Source organism: Hyaena hyaena, unplaced genomic scaffold (genome assembly GCF_003009895.1).
Source record: "Hyaena hyaena isolate Hyena2069 unplaced genomic scaffold, ASM300989v1 scaffold_534, whole genome shotgun sequence".
Lineage (NCBI taxonomy): Eukaryota > Metazoa > Chordata > Mammalia > Carnivora > Hyaenidae > Hyaena > Hyaena hyaena.
The window spans coordinates 523,485-544,935 of record NW_024081166.1 but is presented as its reverse complement, the minus strand read 5'-3'; the positions used below and the strand labels follow the sequence as shown (position 1 = coordinate 544,935).

The 21,451-nt window shown below is 36.3% G+C and overlaps 1 protein-coding gene across 2 annotated transcripts in view; it reads right to left on the bottom strand.

Annotated features, from left to right (window-relative positions):
- ZNF654 (zinc finger protein 654) overlaps positions 1 to 21,451 on the bottom strand; it is a 93,477-nt gene that overhangs the window by 29,590 nt on the left and 42,436 nt on the right. For both annotated transcript variants that reach the window (XM_039255594.1, XM_039255592.1), the window contains exon 3: positions 6,631 to 6,712. In XM_039255594.1, the coding sequence (XP_039111525.1) occupies positions 6,631 to 6,712 (82 nt within the window). The remainder of the gene's footprint in view (positions 1 to 6,630; positions 6,713 to 21,451) is intronic.

The window sequence follows — 21,451 nt, the reverse complement described above, 5'->3', positions numbered from 1 at the left end:
GAGCCCAGGAATGAAGATACATCTCTAAAAGGGATTCTTTTCTTAAAAAGAAAGAAAGGAAGGAAAGAAGGAAGGAAGGAAGGAAGGAAGGAAGGAAGGAAGGAAGGAAGGAAAGAAAAGAAAAGAAAAGAAAAGAAAAGAAAAGAAAAGAAGAAAGAAAAGAAAAGAAAAGAAAAGAAAAGAAAAGAAAAGAAAAGAAAAGAAAAGAAAAGAAAAGAAAAGAAAAGAAAAGAAAAAAGAAAAAAATGTGTGTATGGACTTATTTATCCTTTATTTGTGTTGGCAAATATATGGGTACTAGAGGCTGACTACTAAGTGCTGGAGACTCAAGGATGAAAGGATCTCTGCCTACGAGCTCTAACAGCCTAGTTGGAGAGACAGAAAACATAGGGAATGGTGTTTCGGTAAACAGCGGAAAAGCTGGGGGGTGGGGGGAGTGGGGAACAGGGAGTCCTATGTACTCAAAATGTAGTTGAGCAGAGACAGGAGAGAAATTCTATTAGAGAAGAAAAAATAAGGATGCACAATTTTGAAACAAAACATCTTGCGACTAAGTTGACACGATCTATTTTTTAAAAGCCTTTTAACCAGCACTACAAAGGTGGTTCTGAATACCAAGATTAGGACTTTGCCAAATTAATTTCTTTGGGCAACTTATTCCAAGTAGTCTAGGAAGGGAATATAGTCCAGAGGGTTTTAGTAGAAAATCAGTGGTTCTAAACTTCATATTAGCTAAACATAAAACCTGGGAGTTATTCTGGTTTATAATGCCAATGAACTCTTGACTTCTTAGGGGAGATCAACATTTGCCCTAGTGAAACAGGATAGACATAACTATTTAAATTCCTCTCTTATGGCTGGTTCTTTTACTTTTGATTCTTACTGCTCTTCTTTTACAGTGCTATTGCAAGAAGATAGCTTTGGGCCTCTTCTTGTTTGGGAGGTTGTAACCCCTACCTCCTCCAATCTGCTTCCCCCAATTACCCAAAGAAGAACAAGTAGATTAAAAATAGGGTAGAGTCTCAGGAAAGAAAATTTAACTATGGCCTACTTCTATTCTGAACAAAAAAGATCTTGTGACTTATACATTGACCCCAAGGGATGAGGATAGTTTTCACTGAGGCCAGGTCAGGCTTACTAAAACACGTGCAGAGCTCTAGCAGTAAGGCTTTTATTGGGTAGCATTTTGCTGATTACTCCAGGGTCTTTTTTTCCCCCTAAATTGGGGGCAGGGGGGCTTTATAACATCTATTTTTCTCTTGATTTATGAAAGTAATACATACTTTTTAAAATAATTCTTTAAGTTCATTTTTATTAGAGAGAGAGAGAGAGTGAGCAGGGGAGGAATAGAGAGAGAGGGGGACAAAATCCCAAGCAGGCTCTGCACTGCCAGCACAGAGCCCGATGAGGGGCTTGAACCCATGAACTATATATATATAGATATATATCTCCATCAATCTAATCATCATTGGGCATTAGTACTTGGGTGTTCAAAGAGATTTAAAATTCTGACCAGAATGGAACTTATCTTCTTTCTGTATCCTGTTCTTCCCCCTATAATCATTGCCCACTTAGTGACTGGCACTACTCTATGTGGTTAGTTCAGCTTAGATGTCCAGGAATATGCCCAATTCTTTTCTATCTTCCTTAATTCCATCCAATCAATACCATAATCCGAGGTTTTAGTTCCAGATCATTGTATCTGTGCTTTTATTTACGACTTGTATTTTCTTTTTCCAGAATCATAAAAACATTAGTAGAAGTTTCATTATAGCCATATTCATGAGTCTACTAATTTTTACCTGTTTCCTCATGTCAGTCCTATTTTTTAATTCTGTAACAACTCTATTTGTAAATTCTTTATTTAGTTTCAGGATGATAACCTGAACTTAACCAAAGAAAGAACAAAACTAATCTTTTTTTTTTAACTGTCTTATTTTAATCATGTAATTGATGGTAACTGGTATTAATCTCTTTCACTTTACCTAGAATATCTAGAACAAAGAGATGTTTTACTAACGGGTAAATAGGTCTCTGTTGAATCCTTCAAATTCAACCAAGAGAGAAGTTTAATTTGTTAGAACAATGACCCAAGAAGCAGTAAAGAGAAAGCTATAGTGGTAAACAACCATATCCCTTTTCAAAAATTTCTAGGGGTACCTGGGTGGCTCAGTCAGGTAAGTGTCCGACTTCAGTTCAGGTCATGATCTCACGGTTTGTGGGTTTGAGCCCCGCGTCAGGCTTTGTGCTGACAGCCAGCTCAGAGCCTAGAGCTCGTTTCAGATTCTGTGTCTCCCTCTCTCTCTGACCCTCCCCTGTTCACGCTGTCTCTCTCTCTCTCAGAAATAAATAAAACATGTTTTTAAAAATCTAACTTCTAGGTATTGGGGCAGGCTGCATTTGGTTTGGGTCATATCTTCATTTTTTCAGTGGAAGTAAGGCTTTCATGGAGAGCCATACATGTCATTTTTAACGTTGGTAGCATAGTCATGTCAGTATTCCTGTTCTGTGTGCTCTACTGCACACCTGGTACACTTGCAAGAAGCACCAACAAGAATGAATGGCCACACACCTTAATGCCCCACCATCTGGTATTTCTTCCAGTCCCCACTGTTACAAGCTGATGGGGATGGGGGACAGTACTAGATAACATTTGGAAGGTCTCCTCCTTTCCCTGTCACTCTCCCCTATTTAATCACATTCATGAAACCAAGTATTGTTTGGCCCATCACCCCAGATGGAGTCATCCCTGAGAACTTGATACAGAGCCTCACCCTAGTTTCCAACATTCATAAGGAATTTTGTTCTCATATTATTTTTGTCACTTCACTGGGAATCTAATTTTAATTACATTAATGGGTTTTGGAGGTCTAGTGAATGAATTCAATCACTAGCCTATGGAAATCTCACCAGTGAACAGATTAAAAATAATAATGATGAAGTAGGAGCATCATATAAGAAATGTGTCGTCATCTTGTTTTGAGGTAAAGAAAAATTATTGGAAGCCAAATGTTAAGAAAGCAAACTTTTAGAAGCAGACAAATGAAACTTCTGGCTCTAGGAATGAATTTCCTCCTGAAATAAGGTAGAGAGAAAATTATAGTCAGTTGATAAGAAGATTTAAAATTTCTACTTGAGCAGCTCGGGTTTTAGGAGATCAGAAATTCATGGAAGAACAGAATAAATTTAAGGGCCAGGTTTTGGTCTTACTGTGAAAACAGAAATCCAGGTAGTATGACTTCAGAGCCCACACTCTGACAGAAAGGAAAATGAACTCAAATCCCGCAAAGAATATTAACCTCTTGCAAATTCAAAGTGTGGTCCAGGGACCAGCACTTTGGGCATCACTTCTGAGCTTGACAGAAACACAGATTCTCAGGCCCCACCCCAGGACTACTGAATCAATACCTACAATTTAACAAGATTCTCAGGTAGATTAAAGTATGAGCAGCATTATGTTTGTCATACTTATGGAAGAGGAGAATAAACAAGAATTTAAGCTGATGTGAATCTTCATGAAAAATGGACAGTAATGAGCCACTTGGGAAAATAGTGTTTGCATTAGTAGAAAATGTAAAAATATTCCAAAAGGTGACACTGGGATTATCACTGGACTATGAGATGTGTCAAAGCCTGGGGAATTCACAAAGCTTAGCAAACGCAAGGGTTTTGGGGAGTGCACATGCTGGACTACATGTTGGCCCTTCCTGGTTCCTACGGGCACAGGCCTGGAAGCACCAAACAGCAACAGCTCAGTTCAGAAACTGGAGGACAGAAGGTGAAATCTCTCCTAGGAGGCAGGTGTTAGAGGCTCAAGAAAATTCAGAGTATGAAGGAAGACGTAGGAAGAAGAAGCCACAGCAACAAAAGTGGCAGAAGTGGCACAGAGATTTTAAAAACAAAAGAGAACAAAAGGAGGGAGAGGCTTTAGAATTTAAGCAGGAGATAGAAAAGAAGATAAAAACGAAGAACTCTTGGAAACTCTGATAAAAAGAAAAAAAATCCCTTCAGAGATTTTATGATTTCACCCATTTAAAGCATAATTCAAATACTGTCTCTCGGGGCACCTGGGTGGCTTAGTTGGTTAAGCGTCCAACTTTCACTTAGGTCATGACCTCGCCGTTCGTGGGTTCGAGCCCCACTTCGGGCTCTGTGCTGACTGCCAGCTCGGAGCCTGGAGGCTGTTTCAGTCTGTGACTCCCTCTCTCTCTGACCCTCCCCTGCTCACGCTATCTCTCTCTCTCTCCTAGATATAAATAAAATGTTTAAAAAATTTTTAAAAAACCCAAAAACCAAAAAACATATACTGTCTCTCATTTACTCTAAACACTTCAGCAGTTCCTGTTACCAGTGCTCATTTAATATCTCCATGAGGCATTTTCTAACTACCTGATTGACAACAGAAATCTTCTTCCCCAATACCACCATACCAGCACCCCCTATCTCTCTGGGCTGCTTCATTTTTCCTTGAGTTATTTGTTGCTTTCTAAAATACTCTGAAATAGGGGCACCTGAGTGGCTCATTCGGCTAAACATCCAACGTTGACTCAGGTCATGATCTTATGGTTTGTGAGTTTGAGCCTCACATCAGGCTCTGTGCTGACAGCTTGGAGCCTGCTTCAGATTCTGTCTCCCTCTCTCTTTGCCCCTCCCCTGCTCATGTTCTCTCCCTCTCTTCCTCCCGCCCTCTCTCCCTCTCAAAAGAAACATTTAAAAAAATTTTTTTAATAAAATACTCTGAAATTTACAAAGATTTGATTTATTGTCTTTCTGTCTCTATACCAGAATTATATTCCACTATAGGAGGGGTTTTCCTGGTTTTGCTTACTACTGTTTTTCCCAGAGCTTAGTGCCTAGTATATACTGAAGACTCAACATATATTTGCCTAGTAAAAATTCAAAATTGGATTGCCAAAAACACAAGTATCAAAGGAAAAAATGGACTAGAAAATTACAAAGTTTTAAATACTGAATATAAACTTTAATTAGAGTGTAAGCTCCATGATGGGGCACCTGGCTGGCTCAGCTAGAAAAGCCTAGGGCTCTTTTTTCCTTTTCTTAAGTTTACTTATTTTAGTAATCTCTACACCCAACATGGGGCTCAAACTCATGACCCCAATATCAAAAGAATGTAAGCTCCATGGAAATAGGTATTTTTACTTCTTTTGCTGATTGTAAGAATGGATGAAGTAGAATATTTAATATAATACACCTAGTTTCATTGGTTCTAAGATGCATTTTTTTTCTTATTTCTACAACTCTAAAATCAGAATATGTTTTATAGTCAGTGCTATCTTAGAATCCCAGTCAGCCTGGTAGTGGTCACAATGTAATTGTCATTCTGCATCCATGGACATTCACAGAGAATGAAAACTTATGAAAAGGTATATTGGTGACTAAGAATAAAATCTGAGACTAGCAGAGCACTCCTTTAACTCTTGTGAAGCAAATCGTATGGGGAGGGTGTAGAGCAATTAATATAATTTAACAACACTCTGAAGCAAGAGTCAAAGCTGGTTGGTTAAACAGAACCATAATACCAACTTAAGCTTTTAAAAGCCCAGCGCCAATGTCATTTAGTTCTTTTGTCAATTGTTTTAAGAAATGCTACTTCATCAATACTTTTGATGCCACTGAAGACAAAATGGTATAGAAAAACAGACAGTGAAGACTAGTGGAAAAACAAATCTAGAGTCAGATTCTGAATGTGAACAAGTTTTAAATATATGTTAGCCAATTAAGTCTGCTTCTAATTTTCCTATTTTTATGTATGCATCAGAATGAGCAATCATAAAAATCTATTTTAATTTCATCTAAAAGATCTCTTTCAATAAATATAAAATAAAAATTCTAGGTGAGAGAAAGTATTGCATGGCTTTTCTGTTACTGTGTTGAACTCCTTCCTAAAGATGGACAGCCTTTCTTATTAACACATAATAGAAATAAATGTGAGAACACTTTACCCCTAGAGGGAGCTCAAAGTACATCTTCCTTTATTCCACCCAAAGAATAATGAGATCATGCCAAGGACACATTAGTGTCCTAGATCAAATGTTCTTGTGTCTACAGTTAAAGTCTTGGATCTTTGGCATTCCCTTCTGGATTTACTCTCTCCTCTCATTTAGCTTGTGCCAAAAACAAACAAACAAACAAACAAACAAATTGCCTATCTTGGGAAGGCTATTGAGAATATAAATGAGAAAATCAGGGTATAGCCAAGGGGAAAAAGTGACATGAGACAGACAGCCTGCTTTTAGGCTAAGCAAGAAGTTTGTTGTTGTTGTTGTTTCTAAACTAGGGCTGAGTTCTAGATGGGATTTGAACCAAAGCCTATAATCAATAAAAAGTGTGAGTGTATGTGTAGGATGTGCTTAGGAATCCACAAGGGTGGCAGCAGCAGGCTCTGGCCTAGCAAATATGGACTTGGAATCTTAATTTGAACTTTTAGAAATAGGGCTAAAACTTAACTTTAAGAACCTTCTTTTTCTGCTGGTATAATAGGATCCTAAGTTTTGCCATCTTAGTAAATATAAAAACTTACAAGCAATAAACAACCAATATACCACTTTTAGGGGGAGAATCAGGCATGTGTTAAATGTAGACAGACTGTGAAGGAGTAAACTGTTTTACCTGGAATGATCCAAGAATATCCTTTAGAGGCTCTTCATAAAACTCATCTCTTCCAAAGAACAGCAGCAACTCAAAGAAGCTCCTAGAAAGAATAAGTGAATGATAATGTTCATTGCTTCTTTAATTATTTTTTGCCCCAATTTAAAAAGATTCTTCAGAGGTAAAAGCTATGTGATGTCAGATACTTAGTTCTTAAATTGCCAGGTTTGAAAATTATATTGATATTTAAAATTCATGGTGGGTTTTCAATGAAATTTTAATAGAATGTCTTCAAAGAAAATGTAAAATAATATACTTATGTTCTAGAATTATAGAATGAGCAATGACAGTACTCATGCCCACCAGAGTTCACAATGCAAAAAAAAAAAAAAGTGATGGTATACAACTATCAGGTGGCAAAAATGTTGCTACACATATCAAGATGATTTAAACTGAGGACATAGTCCAGCTTCATCCTAGTACAATAGGCCCCAGAGAAAATTCAAAATCTAATTTTTTTCAGACAGATATAAGGGATGAATAACACTGACACAAAAATATAAGAAAATTAGAAAGTCACTATGATACTCTCAGCCAACATTTATATGCTAGCAATATCACCAGTTAGGTATCTAATAAATGACACATGGGTTCTCAAACTCTGGGCTTACCTTGATTAGCCCACTCCTGACAGTCTGTCCAAAATCTGTGGTTCCTCTTTTTTAAATAATTGTTTTTGGAAAATATTGTGTCTTTAATAATTAATAATTACATATAGGAGGAAATATGACTTATTTCCTGGTCATGAGCATGAAAAACTATAAAAATTATTTAGTTTTACTTAGCAATCCTAAAGAAGTTTAAATGAGAAACACGTCAAAATCTTTAGCTTTTAATTCACCTAGGAGGATCCTCAACTAAGAATAACTATAGTATTTTTTAAACACTTTTGCCTTTAATTCAAATTAATCATTAATAATGAACGAAGTTTTTAGAATGCAAACTTTGAGAAAATACACTTTTAAAAAATTACACAGGGGCGCCTGGGTGGCTCAGTTGGTTAAGCATCCGATTTCGGCTCAGGTCATGATCTTGCAGTTCGTGGGTTCGAGCCCCGGAGTCGGGCTCTGTGCTGACAGCTAGCTCAGAGCCTGGAGCTCGTTTCAGATTCTGTGTCTCCCTCTCTCTGACCCTCCCCTGCTCACGCTGTCTCTCTCTCTCTCTCTCAAAAATAAATAGAACATTTAAAAAAATTATATAAAAGACCCAAGTATTACATAATATTACAAAGACTCTTCTAAATAACACAATAATCATGCCCCATAAACTTACATTTTATACCAATTTGATTACTTAAATTTTTAAATGTCAACAGACCAAAAACATGAAAACAATCAAATCAAAATGATACACACTGAGAAAGAATCTTTGTTGATTTCCCTTAATTAAAAAGCCTAAAGAAGTAATTTTTAAAAAGTTAACAACCTGGTAAGAGAGGCTATCTCACAACAAAGAAATGCAAATGGATTTTGTTTTCAAATATGAAAAGATGCTCTACTTATTAAGTAAAAATTTATAAAGGTGAAATACCTTTTCTATCATATTTACAAAAATGAAAATGTTGATTAGCACTGATGTAGAGAAATAGGTTCTGATATCTTGGAGGGATGGTAGGAGGTATTACCTCTTTTAAGGGCAAGACAATAATAGGCATCAGAAAATTTACCATGTATACATAATCATTTGACTTAGCCAATTCCACTTATAGGAACTAAATCATGCAAATATACACATGTTATTAACTCAAAGACATATATAAGGATATGCATCCACAGATTATTTATAATACGAAAAGAAGAAAAACGTGTTAAATGTCTACTATAGGCGACTGGGTAAATAAATCACAATATACCCATACAATAAAATATAATGCAAGTATTACTGAGAATTTTAGTAAGAATACACTTATATCTTTATGAATAGACATGGGAAAATTTCCAAGATATATTGTTATGAAAAGATGCAGAAATATATTATCATTTGTGTGGAGGGCACGTGAATACCAATGCATATTGTTAAAACTATCAACCAGTTTGTTCATATACAACAAACTGGTAAAAGCAAATGATTCTATGTAAGTAAAACAGAATTTGGGGGTCAGGAATAAAATAGTTATATTATTAATCCTTTTGTAATTATTTATTTTACTACCAATGGGGGGAAAAAAGCCCCATTAGTATACCTCTGAAATTTTCTCTATCCCTATTAACAAAGCATCAATTCATATCTATCTCATATTTAAACTTCTTTTTTTTTTTAATTTTTTTTTTAATGTTCTATTTATTTCTAGGAGAGAGAGAGAGAGAGACAGGGTGAGCAGGGGAGGGTCAGAGAGAGAGGGAGTCACAGACTGAAACAGGCTCCAGGCTCTGAGCTGGCAGTCAGCACAGAGCCCGATGCGGGGCTCGAACCCACGAACCTCGAGATCATAACCTAAGTGAAAGTCGGACGCTTAACCAACTAAGCCACCCAGGCGCCCCTCATATTTAAACTTCTAATAGGCCATTCCTATTACTCCACACTTGCTATTACTCCACACTTACTTAAAATCCATGTTCAACATAGCTGCCATTATCATCCTAAAACACAGAATGATTTGACTACTTGAACAGACTTTACAAATTGCTATTTGGACTGAACCATTTAAGCAAAGACCTTCAGCAGACACACTTGTTTTATATGTATATTTAAAAAAATTTAGTCAGTTGCTTACATTTAAAAACTGTGCTACTTCAGATGAAATCTAAATTTCTGTGAGCTCCTAAAAATCCAGAAGCCCCTATAACACACAGTTTGCATCTCTCTAGGAGACGAGCAGCTACTGCCTTTAGACAAAGCATCAGCCTCCTTTCCAATTTGCCAGTCTCCATTCACCTCTCTTATTTCTCCAACATACTAGCTGCTTGACTTACTTATTACTACCATTCCCTTCCTAGTCTATATAAGTATTTGAGATCATTAATCTAGGGCAGGAAATACAAATTCCTTATCACAATGTAAGAACTTGTGTTTCTTATTCAAAACCTCACTTACATACATAGCTTTTAACACAAATTTCATGCTCTCCAATCACAACAAACTTCTCCCCATTCCCTTAAGTCCTGTGCTCTTAAGGTCTTTATAATTGTTGCTTCCTCAAGACCTATTTATACAACTTCACCTAGGAATTTGGTTTAAAACACCCTTCCTTCTCTCCAAATATATAGCTGATTTTGTACTATCAGAGTATTGTACTTTATGTATATCTCTATTATAACATGTTGAAAGATGGAGGCGTTAGATTTACACTAGGTAGAAGGGAGAGGGACTGTATCATTATGTTGAGTAGATAGTACTGGCTGTTAGGGCAACTAATTGTATTGAAAGAGGAAGAGATAACAAAGGTTTTTAGTAGAAATAAAATGTACTACGGAGTATATTTAGATAGATAGGAATATACAGATGCACATGACCTTGTACAGAAATCAACAAAATATGCAGAATTATACAATGTCTGAATTATATGAATAGGAAAGGTAGTCACCATTACAAAAGAGAGATCTATGCATGCCTCACATACATACAATCTTATTGTACTTCCTGCTGATCAGTGTAAAGGATCAACTAAACTTGATAGGGATCAAGTTGTCTAGCCTTCATGGAAGAAAACTCTTATGGTAGAGGCTAAGTGAGTCAAAAACAGAACAAAGTAGGACCCCAAAAACATATGTAGCAGTCTACAGCAGGACTGGCAAACTACTGTCTACAGGCTAAATCTGACTCAATGATGGCCTGTTTAATAATGCATGATAAGAATAGTTAGCCATATTGCCATATTTAAATTGCTTAAAAAAAAAAAAAGCTGAAATAACATTTTTGTGACAGGTAAAAATTACATGAAATTCAAATATCCTGTCAATATAAGGTATTATTAGAAAACGGTCATACTCCTCTATTTACATATCGGCTTCGGCTGCTTTCACACTTCAATGACAGATTCGAGTAGTGGCATCAGAGACCTTATGAGCTAAGCCTGAAATATTTACTATCTGGACCTTTACTCACCCATGGCCTAGAGCCAGTGTTTGGGTTTCAATCTCAGCTACACTATTTTCTTTTCTTTTTTTTTTTTTAATTTATTTTGAGAAAGAGACAGCACAAGTAGGGGAGGGGCAGTAAGAGAGGGAGGGAGAGGGAGAGGGGGAGAGAGAGGGAGAGGGGGAGAGAGAGGGAGAGGGGGAGAGAGAGGGAGAGGGGGAGAGAGAGGGAGAGGGGGAGAGAGAGGGAGAATCCGAGGCAGGCTCCACACTGTCAGTGCAGAACCCAACACTGGGACTCGAACTCACAAAACCATGAGATCATGACCTGAGCTGAAACAAAGAATCAAACGCTTAACCAACTGAGCCACCCAGGCACCCCTAAATTATTTTCTTAATATGCAACCCTGGGCAAGTCACTTAATATCTCCATGCCTCAACTTACTTAAAATAGAAACAGTAATAATAACTACCTCTTGTAAAGCACTTAGAATAATCCCTGGTAATGCTGTAGATGCTTGCTAATAATACAGTACTATTAATTTTTATTATTAACATTATCATCAAAGTTCCTTCAGTAATCGAAAAGGAAACACAAGATCTTCATAGATTTGTTTTTCTCTGCTGTATACTATGTCAATTGTGTTGAAATATAAAACATCAATTTTTTCTTCACTTAAATTACGAATATTTTTAAAATATCTGACTAAGTTCATCAAAACGTTTCTTTCTTGGGGTACCTGATTGGCTCAGTTTGTTAAGCATCCAACTCTTGGTTTCAGCTCAGATGGTAATCTCACAGTTCGTGAGTTTAAGCCTCGCATCAGGCTCCGCGCTGTCAATGCAGAGGCTGCTTGGGCTTCCCCACACTCCCCTCAAAATAAATAAGCAAACTTTAAAAAAAAGAGGTTTCTTTCTGAAAATTTATTTTTGAATAATGTTTATACTAATTTTGAATATGTTTAATATGTTATATGTGTGTAATGTATATTTAACAGCCTATATACTAATCAATCTATAATTAACCCTAGTCTAAGATATGTTATCTAAAATTCATTTACCTAAATTAATTATTCAAAATAGAATTAATTGAACAAAATGATTTATATAAAAACATAAATTATTTATAGTGAGACAAATACATGATAAATAATAACATGCCTTTGAAGTAAAAAAATTATGTCATATATAATCATACTCATGGGACTTTTTCATCATTCAGTATACTCCTTTGAGCTACACAAGCTTGCATAACAAGAATACCACTACAGTCCCTAATTATGAAACAAACTATATTCTGTCATTGGGATGCTTGTAAATCAGACCATAACTTCTCATTTACTACAAATGGAAACAAGGTACCACACTTCCTTAAAATAAGACACACATAGTAGATTGTCTGGTAGTTATAACCAGAATTACCATTCTTTTTTAGGTCTCTGTAGCATATAAGTAATTTTCATACTGAAATATAAGAATGTGGATTTGTGTATTTATCCACCATAAGAAAATTCCAATGCAGTACGATGATTAACCATCCAAATCCAAGAAATCCTCTTACAATGTAGACAAAGAAATGAAAAACACAAGCAAGAACTGGAGATACAGGTAATGCAGTGTACATGTCTAACATGTCTAATTGTATTTGCACACACAAAAAAACAAGAGAGATAGAGACAGGGAGAGAAAGAGAGAGAGAGATGAGGCAAAGATAAAATCAAGGTAAGATTTTTTCATAATTAATGAAAAAATACCAACCCTCAGATCCAGGAAGCCCAAGAAATCCCATAAGGATTAATAAAAATAATTCTACACCTAGGTAATAAGAGTAAACTATAAAATATCAAATAAAAAAAAAGTGTATAAACGACCACAGAAAAACAGAAACTGTTTTCAGATAGATAGGAAATTAGCAAGAAAGATCTACAATTAGTGAATATATAGGCTACAAATTTTGACACCATGAAGAAATAATCTCATCTGAGCTTTATTATTTTTATTTTAAATACATGTATTTTTTGTTTTATTTATTTAAGTAATCTCTGCACCCAACATGGGGCTCAAACTCATGACCCCAAGATCAAGAGTTGCTCATTCTTTTTTTTTTTTTTTTTAAATATACATTTCTAGGATAGAGAGAGACAGCGTGAACAGGGGAGGGTCAGAGAGAGAGGGAGACACAGACTCTGAAACAGGCTCCAGGCTCTGAGCTGGCAGTCAGCACAGAGCCCGACGCGGGGCTCGAACCCACGAACCGCGAGATCATGACCTAAGTGAAAGTCGGACGCTTAACCGACTAAGCCACCCAGGCGCCCCAAGAGTCGCTCACTCTTCTGACTGAGGCAGCCAGGTGCCCCTCATCTGGACTTTAAAAATATAGCAAAAATACATGACAAAAATAGCATTTAAGTTGGAAGAAGAAATTTTAGCATTATTGGGGCACTTGGGTGGTTCAGTCGGGTGAGTGTCCAACTCAGTTTCAGCTCAGGTCATGATCCCATAACTCTGGGATCAAGTCCCATGCTGGCTTCGTGCTTAGCATGGAGTCTGCTTGAGATTCTCCCTCCCTCTTTCTCTCCCTCTCTACCCCACCTGCTTGCTTTCTGTCTCTCTCTCTCTCTAATAAAAAAAAAAAAATGATAATAACATTATTGTTCCAGTGTCCTTGGACTAGAGGAAGGTAAAGAACATATAAAGTACATACTTCAATAAGTTAAGCACTCAATTCTATTTAAGTAATTAAAAAATGTACATACAGTAAACACATTTTCAAGTTTTTGTGGAGGTAAACAAGTTGATTACAAAGTTGAATATCTAAGGGAAACTATGAAACAGCAAGAGCAATGAAATGGAACTAGCCAACATTAAAACACTCTGTAAAGCCTCTATAATTGAACCAACATTATACTGACAGATGAGCAAATAGCATAATGACATGAAAAATCCAAAAATAGGCCAACTGCATGTGAAAAGTGCATATACAACAAAAGTAGTATCTCAAATCAGTAGGAAAAAAGTTGACTTCTTCATATTGCATAGCCCAAAGACAAAATTGTAAAGACAAAACTGATACACTCCAGCTTCCAAACAAGAAAATATTCAAAACAGATCAAAAACTTAAATATAAAAAATTAAACATTACAAATATCAGGAAAAATTTCAATATAACCTGGCTGTAGAGAAATCATTTCTCTTTAGATCATTCTTAACTATAATTCAAGATTCCAATGCAATTCCACCTAGGTGGCTCAGTAGGTTAAGCTTCCGACTTCTGCTCAGGTCATGATCTTGTGGTTCATGAGTTTGAGCCCCGTGTCAAGGTCTGTGCTGACAGCTCAGAGCCTGCAGCCTGCTTCTGATTCTGTGTCTTCCTCTCTTTCTGCCCCTCCCCTGCTCGTCTCTGCCTCTCTCTCAAAAATAAACATTAAAAAAAAGTCTAAAAAAAGATTCTGAAGCAATAAATACTGACAAAATTTAATTACATTTTTAAATGTCTAAAAACATAAATGTAAGCAAAATCAAAAGATAAATGAAAAAAGAATGGTTTGTAAAGATATGCGGAAAGGTATTAAACTTTACTCACAATAAGAAAAATACAAGTTAAAACTACACTGAAATGTCATTTTTCTTCTTTAGCAAAAAAATCAAGTTTGATTATACTCAGTTGCTGAGTCTGAAGGTAAACAAGGCCTAATTTTGTGGGTGAGAATGCAAAATGGGACAAGCTATTAAAGAGAGAACAGTGGGGTACTTAGCAAAATTACATATCTGTTCATTCTTTGACAAGACTCTAGGAATGCACCCTAAACTCTACTGGCAAAAATATTTTGTAAAAATGTATGCAAAGGATATTCTTTACAGCACTACTTAGAATAGGAAAATAATGTAAACAATCCAAATATCTATCATTAGAAAATATGATTAAATAAATTATAGTACATTTGCACAATAGAATACTATAAGCTATAAACAGGAACTTAAACTAAATCTGTATCACTATGGAGTAATCTCTAAGATATACTATTAAGTGAAAAAAAATACAGAGTAAAGTGTGTATCTAGTCACATAAGAAAGGACACAGGGGTATGGATGTATCTGTTAGTGAACCTTGTTTTTTCTATCCAACCAACCGCTGTCTTTCTTAATAGGTTTAGGTTATTTACATGTAATATAATTTAATTTTTTTAAATGTTTATTTGAAAGACAGAGTGCCAGCGGGGGAGGGGCCGATAGAGAGGGAGACACAGAATCTGAAGCAGGCTCCAGGCTCTGAGCTGTCAGCACAGAGCCTGACGCAGGGCTTAAATCTCACAATCCGTGGATCATAACCTGAGCTGAAATCAAGAGTGGGATGCTTAAACAACTGAACCATCCAGGTGTCCCTTAATAAGTTGCTTTCTATTGTTCTGTCTGGTTCATGGTTGCACTTGACCTCTTCTTCCACCTGTTTTTGGACTGAGTAATTTTATGATTCTATTTTATCTATACTTAGGCTTAATATGGCCACCTCTATATTTAATGTTTTTGGTGATTACCCTAGGATTTACAATATATATCTTTAACAAGTCCCAGCATACCTTCAAATATTATGTTGCTTTAGGTTTACTATATCTCTGTGGTATTCTTGTTATTCATTTTCTTTTTAAATATGCTATAAACCAACAATGCTTCACTACAATATAGTAAAAGCTTGGATTGCAAGTAACTTGTTCTGCATGTGTTCTGCAAGATGAGCAAACATTTCTTTTTTTTTTTTTTAATTTCTAGGAGAGAGAGAGAGAGAGAGAGAGACAGCGTGAGCGGGGGAGGGTCAGAGAGAGAGGGAGATACAGACTCTGAAATAGGCTCCAGGCTCCGAGCTGGCAGTCAGCACAGGGCCCGACGAGGGGCTCGAACCCACGAACCACGAGATCATGACCTAAGCAAAAGTCGGACGCTTAACCGACTAAGCCACCCAGGCGCCCCTAGATGAGCAAACATTTCTAATAAATGTTAACTTGATAAATGAGCGATGTCTTGCAATACAGTAGTACGAGTAGTACATGACACTGAATGTCACATGGTCACTGCTGAGCCAATGGTTCTCTCTCTCGCTGTGGGATTGTGGGTGATTGTCTCCCATGCTCAGATGCTTAGTCTCAGGCTGTGGTGTTTGGCAGAAATGCATGATTTTTCATAACACTGGAAGTTGCCCATAACTGTCTCTAATGTATTTTTTGTCACTTCAAAGCACCTACGGGCAGTCCTTTGCTTTTCCATACAAGAGTAAGCTTAGGAATGCTTTGCTACATTCTAGGTCAGGCTGCGTACAAATACTGCCTTTCTTCTACTGCCTTATTTGCCCTTTACATTAAATACAGTATATGACAAGATTTTATTAATACTGTACTATAGTCAACATCCGTGTGAATGTAGACAATGACCCCTGTGAAGAAAAAGATTCCACTGAGCCAATAAATAGCAGTGATTCCATTAGTGATAGTGAAAGTTGTCCTACACAATAACCCTTCTCTCCCTTATCTCCCTCACTCACACTAGCCACGAAGGTTTTCAAAGGTAAGTGCAGGTTAATTTTATTTTTCTTTATATTTGGTATTTTCCTTATTACTTTATATTACAGTATTATAATCAATTTTATATGAATATTTTTGGGTTGTGGAACAAATCATCTGAGTTTCCATTATTATGGGAAAATTCACTTTGATATACAAGTGCTTTGGATTACAAGCATGTTTCCGGAACAAATTATGCCCAAAAACTAAGGTTTTATTGTACTTGCTTTAGTCTCGGCATTTAGAAAATATGACCCATAGGCTGACTGCCAGCTTTTGTAAAAGCTTTATTGAGACACAGCCACAGGCATTCATTTATGTATTGTCTATGGCTACCTCAGTGCTGCAAGAGCAGTTGCATAGTTAAAACACTCCATTGCCCGTAGGTCTAAAACACCTGGCCCTTTAGAATAGTATTCGCCAACCTCTCCTTTAGACAGTTATGTTTCACAGTGATTAAAAATAAGAAAGCTTCAATTTTATATGTATCTTCAGTTTTTATAACTTCCAGCACTCTTCATTTCTTTGGGTAGATTTTCTGTCTGGCATCCTATCTGGACTCTACCTTTTGTAGTTCAGGTCTTCTGGGAATGAATTCTTTCAGCTTTTGCTTCCCTGAAAACATCTCTATTTATTTTTTAATGTTTATTTTTAGAGAGAGCAAGCAAGGAGGGGCAGAAAGAGAGGGAGAGAGAGAATCTCAAGCAGGGTATGAGCTGTCAGCACATAGCTTGATGCAGGGCTCCATCTCAAGAACTGTGAGATCACGACCTGAGCCGAAATCAAGAGTAGAATACTTAACTGACTGAGCTACCCAGGGAACCCCCTGAAAACATCTTTAATTTTCCTTCTTGATTAGAGTTTGTTTTTCGTTTTTTTCTTTCAGCACTTTCAACATGTCACTTCACTGTTTTCTGACTGGCTTATTTTCTGAGACGTTTTATTGTACTTGCTGTTATTTCCTAGCTTTAGTCTTCTAAATTAGGTTAATGCCTTTTTACTCTGGTGGCCTTCAAAATTTCCTGATTTTCAGAGTCTGAATGTGATGTATATGGGTGAGGTGGCAGGTCAGTGTGTATGTGTTCGAAATTATCCTATTTGTTGTTTTCTGAGTTTCCTGGATCTCTGGTTGGATGTCTTTTATTATATTTGGAAAATTCGTGGCTGTCCCTTTATTCCTTCAGTCTCATTTTTCTTCTCCTTCTGGGATTCTAGTAGATATATATTATACAGTTTCATATTTCTCCAAAGCTCTTAAATGTTCTGTTTTCTTGTCTTTTTCTCTTGTACTTTTAGTCTGGATAATTCCTACTGACTTATATTCAAGTTCACTTATGCTTTCCTCAACTGTGTCAACTCTACTGATGCACCCAACAAAGGCATTCTTCATCTATTACTGTGTTTTTTATTTCCAGCATTTCCATTTAAATTCTCAATGTGTTTAACCATGTTACCCACCTTTTCCACTACAACTTTTACATCTGAATTTAATTCTTCTAATTGATTTGTCTCTTGATAGTATTTTTTCCTTGCTTTTTTTTTTTTTAACATGTCTATAATTTTCAGCTGAAAGCTGGACTTCATGATACAGCAACAGCACAGATTGATGTTAACAGTCTTTATGCCTAGGATAGTCATGCCTTTTCCTCTGTTAGGCCTATACTATAGAAATTTAAATAAATCTAGTCATAAATTAAGTGGATTTGTGTTATGTTGTTGCTATCATGACCTTCAGTGCACCACCAGCTTTAAACTCCTCTACTGTTAAATTATGTTTAGGTTGAAGGCTGGGCTGCCAGATACTATTTTAGGTTTGGGAGGCCACATAAGGTCTCTGTCACATTTTTTAACACCACTATTTACAAATGCATACTATTCTTAGCTTGGAAGCCATATTTAAAAGCGGGTGGTGAGGGGTGGCATTTGACCCATGGGGCATAGTTTGCTAACTTCTAAGATAAAGAATAACCATGTTAAGTAAAGAAGTATATAAAAGATCCAAATTTGAGTGTCTCGGTGACTCAGTCTTGGTTAGGTGTCTGACTCCTGAATTCAGCTTAGGTCTTCATTTCAGCATCATGAGTTCAAGCCCTGCACTGGGCTCTGTGCTGGACATGTTTACATTAAAAAAAAAAAAAAACAAACTCAAAACTTTTATCGATCAAAAATTCCAATATGTCAGATGAAAAAATGGATAGAACCATCAGTAAACTGTGGGGCAACTGTGGATTCTCTTCAAGTGTCATTCCATAAGAAAAGATAATGGTGGTTTCTTTCTTTCTCTCTTCCTTTTTTTTTCCCATAATGGTGATTTCTAAAAACATTTTTGAGGGGCACCTGGCTGGTTAAGTTAGTAAAGCATGTAACTTTTGATCTTGGGGCTTTTGATTGGGTGTAGAGAGTACTTAAAAATAAAAATCTTTAAAAATATAAAATCATTTTTTAAGGAATTTCCCAAATTTGGTTAAAATTATAAACCCAAATATACAAGCATAAGATCAAGAAACATGAGGGGCACCTGGATGGCTCAGTTAGTTGAGTGTCTGACTTTAGCTCAGGTCATGATCTCCCAGTTCATAGGTTTGAGCCCCATGTCAGCCTCTGTGCTGACAGCTGAGAGCCTGGAGCCTGCTTTAGATTCTGTGTCTTCCTCTCTCTCTCTCTGCCCCTCCCCACTTGTGTGTGTGTGCATGAGCATGTGCTCTCTCTCTCTCTCAAAAATAAACATTAAATTAAAAAAAAATGAGGGAACTACACAAGGCAAATTTCAATCAAATTTCTTAAAATCAGTAATAAACTTCAAAAGATACCAAAAAGAAAATGAAAAGACAGGCCACGGAATGGGAGGAAGTATTTACTAATCACTTATCTGATAAAGAATATATAAACAGAATATATTTTAAAAGTTTTAAAACTCAATAAGGCAAACAAACCAACTGAAAAATGGGCAGAAGATTTAAATAGACAATTTGCAAAAGAAGATTAACAATAGCAAATAAGTACACAAAAAGATGCTTGCCATCAACAGCACTGAGGAAATGCAAATTAAAACCAAACTGAGATACCACTGTAGAGATAATAGAATGGTTATTATGGGGGAAAAAAAAAAAACAATAATAAAAACAAATAGTAATCTTAGTGAAGTTGTGGAGAAACCAAAAACCCCTTAGACAACTTGTTAGAATTCCAAATGGTATAGTCACTTTGGACACAGTTTGGCAGTTCTATGTTAAACAAATGTTAAACATAACATCTAGCAATTCCATTCCTAGGTAGCTACTCAAGAGAAATAAAAACATTTGTCCCCACAAGACTTACACACAAATATTCATAGCCAAAAACTGGAAACAGTCCAAATATCCATCAACTGCTGAACACATAAGCAAAATGTACTATACCCATACAATAGGATACTATTCAGCAAAAAAGGAATGAACTACTCCTAAGTGCCACAACTTAGGATGAACCCCCAAAACATTGTACTAAGTAAAATAAATCATATGTAAAAGTCAACATTGTGTCATATTGTTTGTATGAAATAACAATTCTATTGAGAGAGAAAATAGATCAGTGGTTGCCTTGGGCTAAGAAGGGACTGGGAATGGACGGCAAATGAGCATGAGGGTGCTTTTTGGTGAGATGATAACGTAAAACTAGATTGTGGTGACAGATGCACAACTCTATCAATTTACTAAAACTTATCAATTACATACTTACAAAGCATGAATTTAATAATATGAAAATTATACCTCAATAAAGCTATTAATTTTAAAAAAGGGAAAGAATTAGGGCATCTGGATGTCTCAGTCACTTAAGCGTTCAACTCTAGATTTTAGTTCAGGTTGTGATCTCATGGTTCGTAAAATCAAGCCCCATGTCAGGCTCTGCACTGATAGCACAGATCCTGCTCGAGATTCTGTCTCTCCCTCTCTCTATGTCCCACTCCTGTTCATGCTCTGTCTCTCTCTCAAAATAAAAAAATGAACATTTACATGCCTCTCGCCCACTCGCACAGGTGCTCTCTCAAAAAAAATAAATAAATAAAAAAAATAAAAAAATTTTAAAAAGATAACTAGAAATGGGTAAGGAGTGAGAAGCATGGATGTATAGACAAAACAAGGTTGATGATATGTTGTTATTTTAAAAAATAATAATGACCTTAAAAACAAAAAATTTTTAAAAATAAAGTACAGAGGGTGGAAAAACCCTGTCAACCCGGAATTCAATAATCAGTAAATATTTTTTTTTTCAATAATAAAGAGAGAAAATGGTGGAAAAATGAAAGACAGCTGAACGGGAGCAGTGAGAAGTCTTTTTTCCCTGCCCTTCTTCTTCTGGGTCATTTTTAGCAGTAATTACATCTCTTAGGTCCTCTCTCATACAGGTCAGTGGTTCTTCCCCTTATCAAACATCTCTAGTCTCTGGACTCTAATAATACCTCTTTCTTCCCTTTTCCTTCCATTTCTAGGTCTAATAGCAACCTATTACAGTTGCTAAGTCTGGGTTCACCATCCCCTCCTCATCTATTCCACAAGATCTTCTAAATGGTACTAGTAGTTAAATTCCTTCTACTAAATTATCTAACATGACTTAACATTTCCCTAACTAGATCTTGATTGAAATGACTTATATTATCTTAATCAAAAAGGAAGTAAAAAAGGAAACAAATACACATTTGAGGACTATTTCATACAAAAAGAATGAGAAATTATTTTCTACCCCCCTAACCATGCTACAGAATTAGAAAGCTTATTTAGTATATCATGGCTTGAGAAAACTATAATAGCCTCGAGCCAAAAAATAGAAGTCACATATTTACATTATTACTAAATATTTTTAAAAACATGTTTGTCTTGGGGCGCCTGGGTGGCTTAGTCGGTTGAGTGTCCGACTTTTGCTTAGGTCATGATCTCGCGGTTCGTGGGTTCAAGCCCCGTGTCGGGCTCTGTGCTGACTGCCAGCTCAGAGCCTGGAGTCTGTTTCAGTCTGTGACTCACTCTCTCTCTGACCCTCCCCTGCTCACGCTGTCTCTCTCTCTCTCCTAGAAATAAATAAAAATATTAAAAAAAAAAAAACAAAACATGTTTGTCTTGGTACCTTGATCCTGGGGAAATATTTTTCTATTGAGATATAATTGACATATAACATGGCATTAATTTCAGGTGTACAACATGATTTGATATTTGCATATACTGGAAAATGAACACTACCACA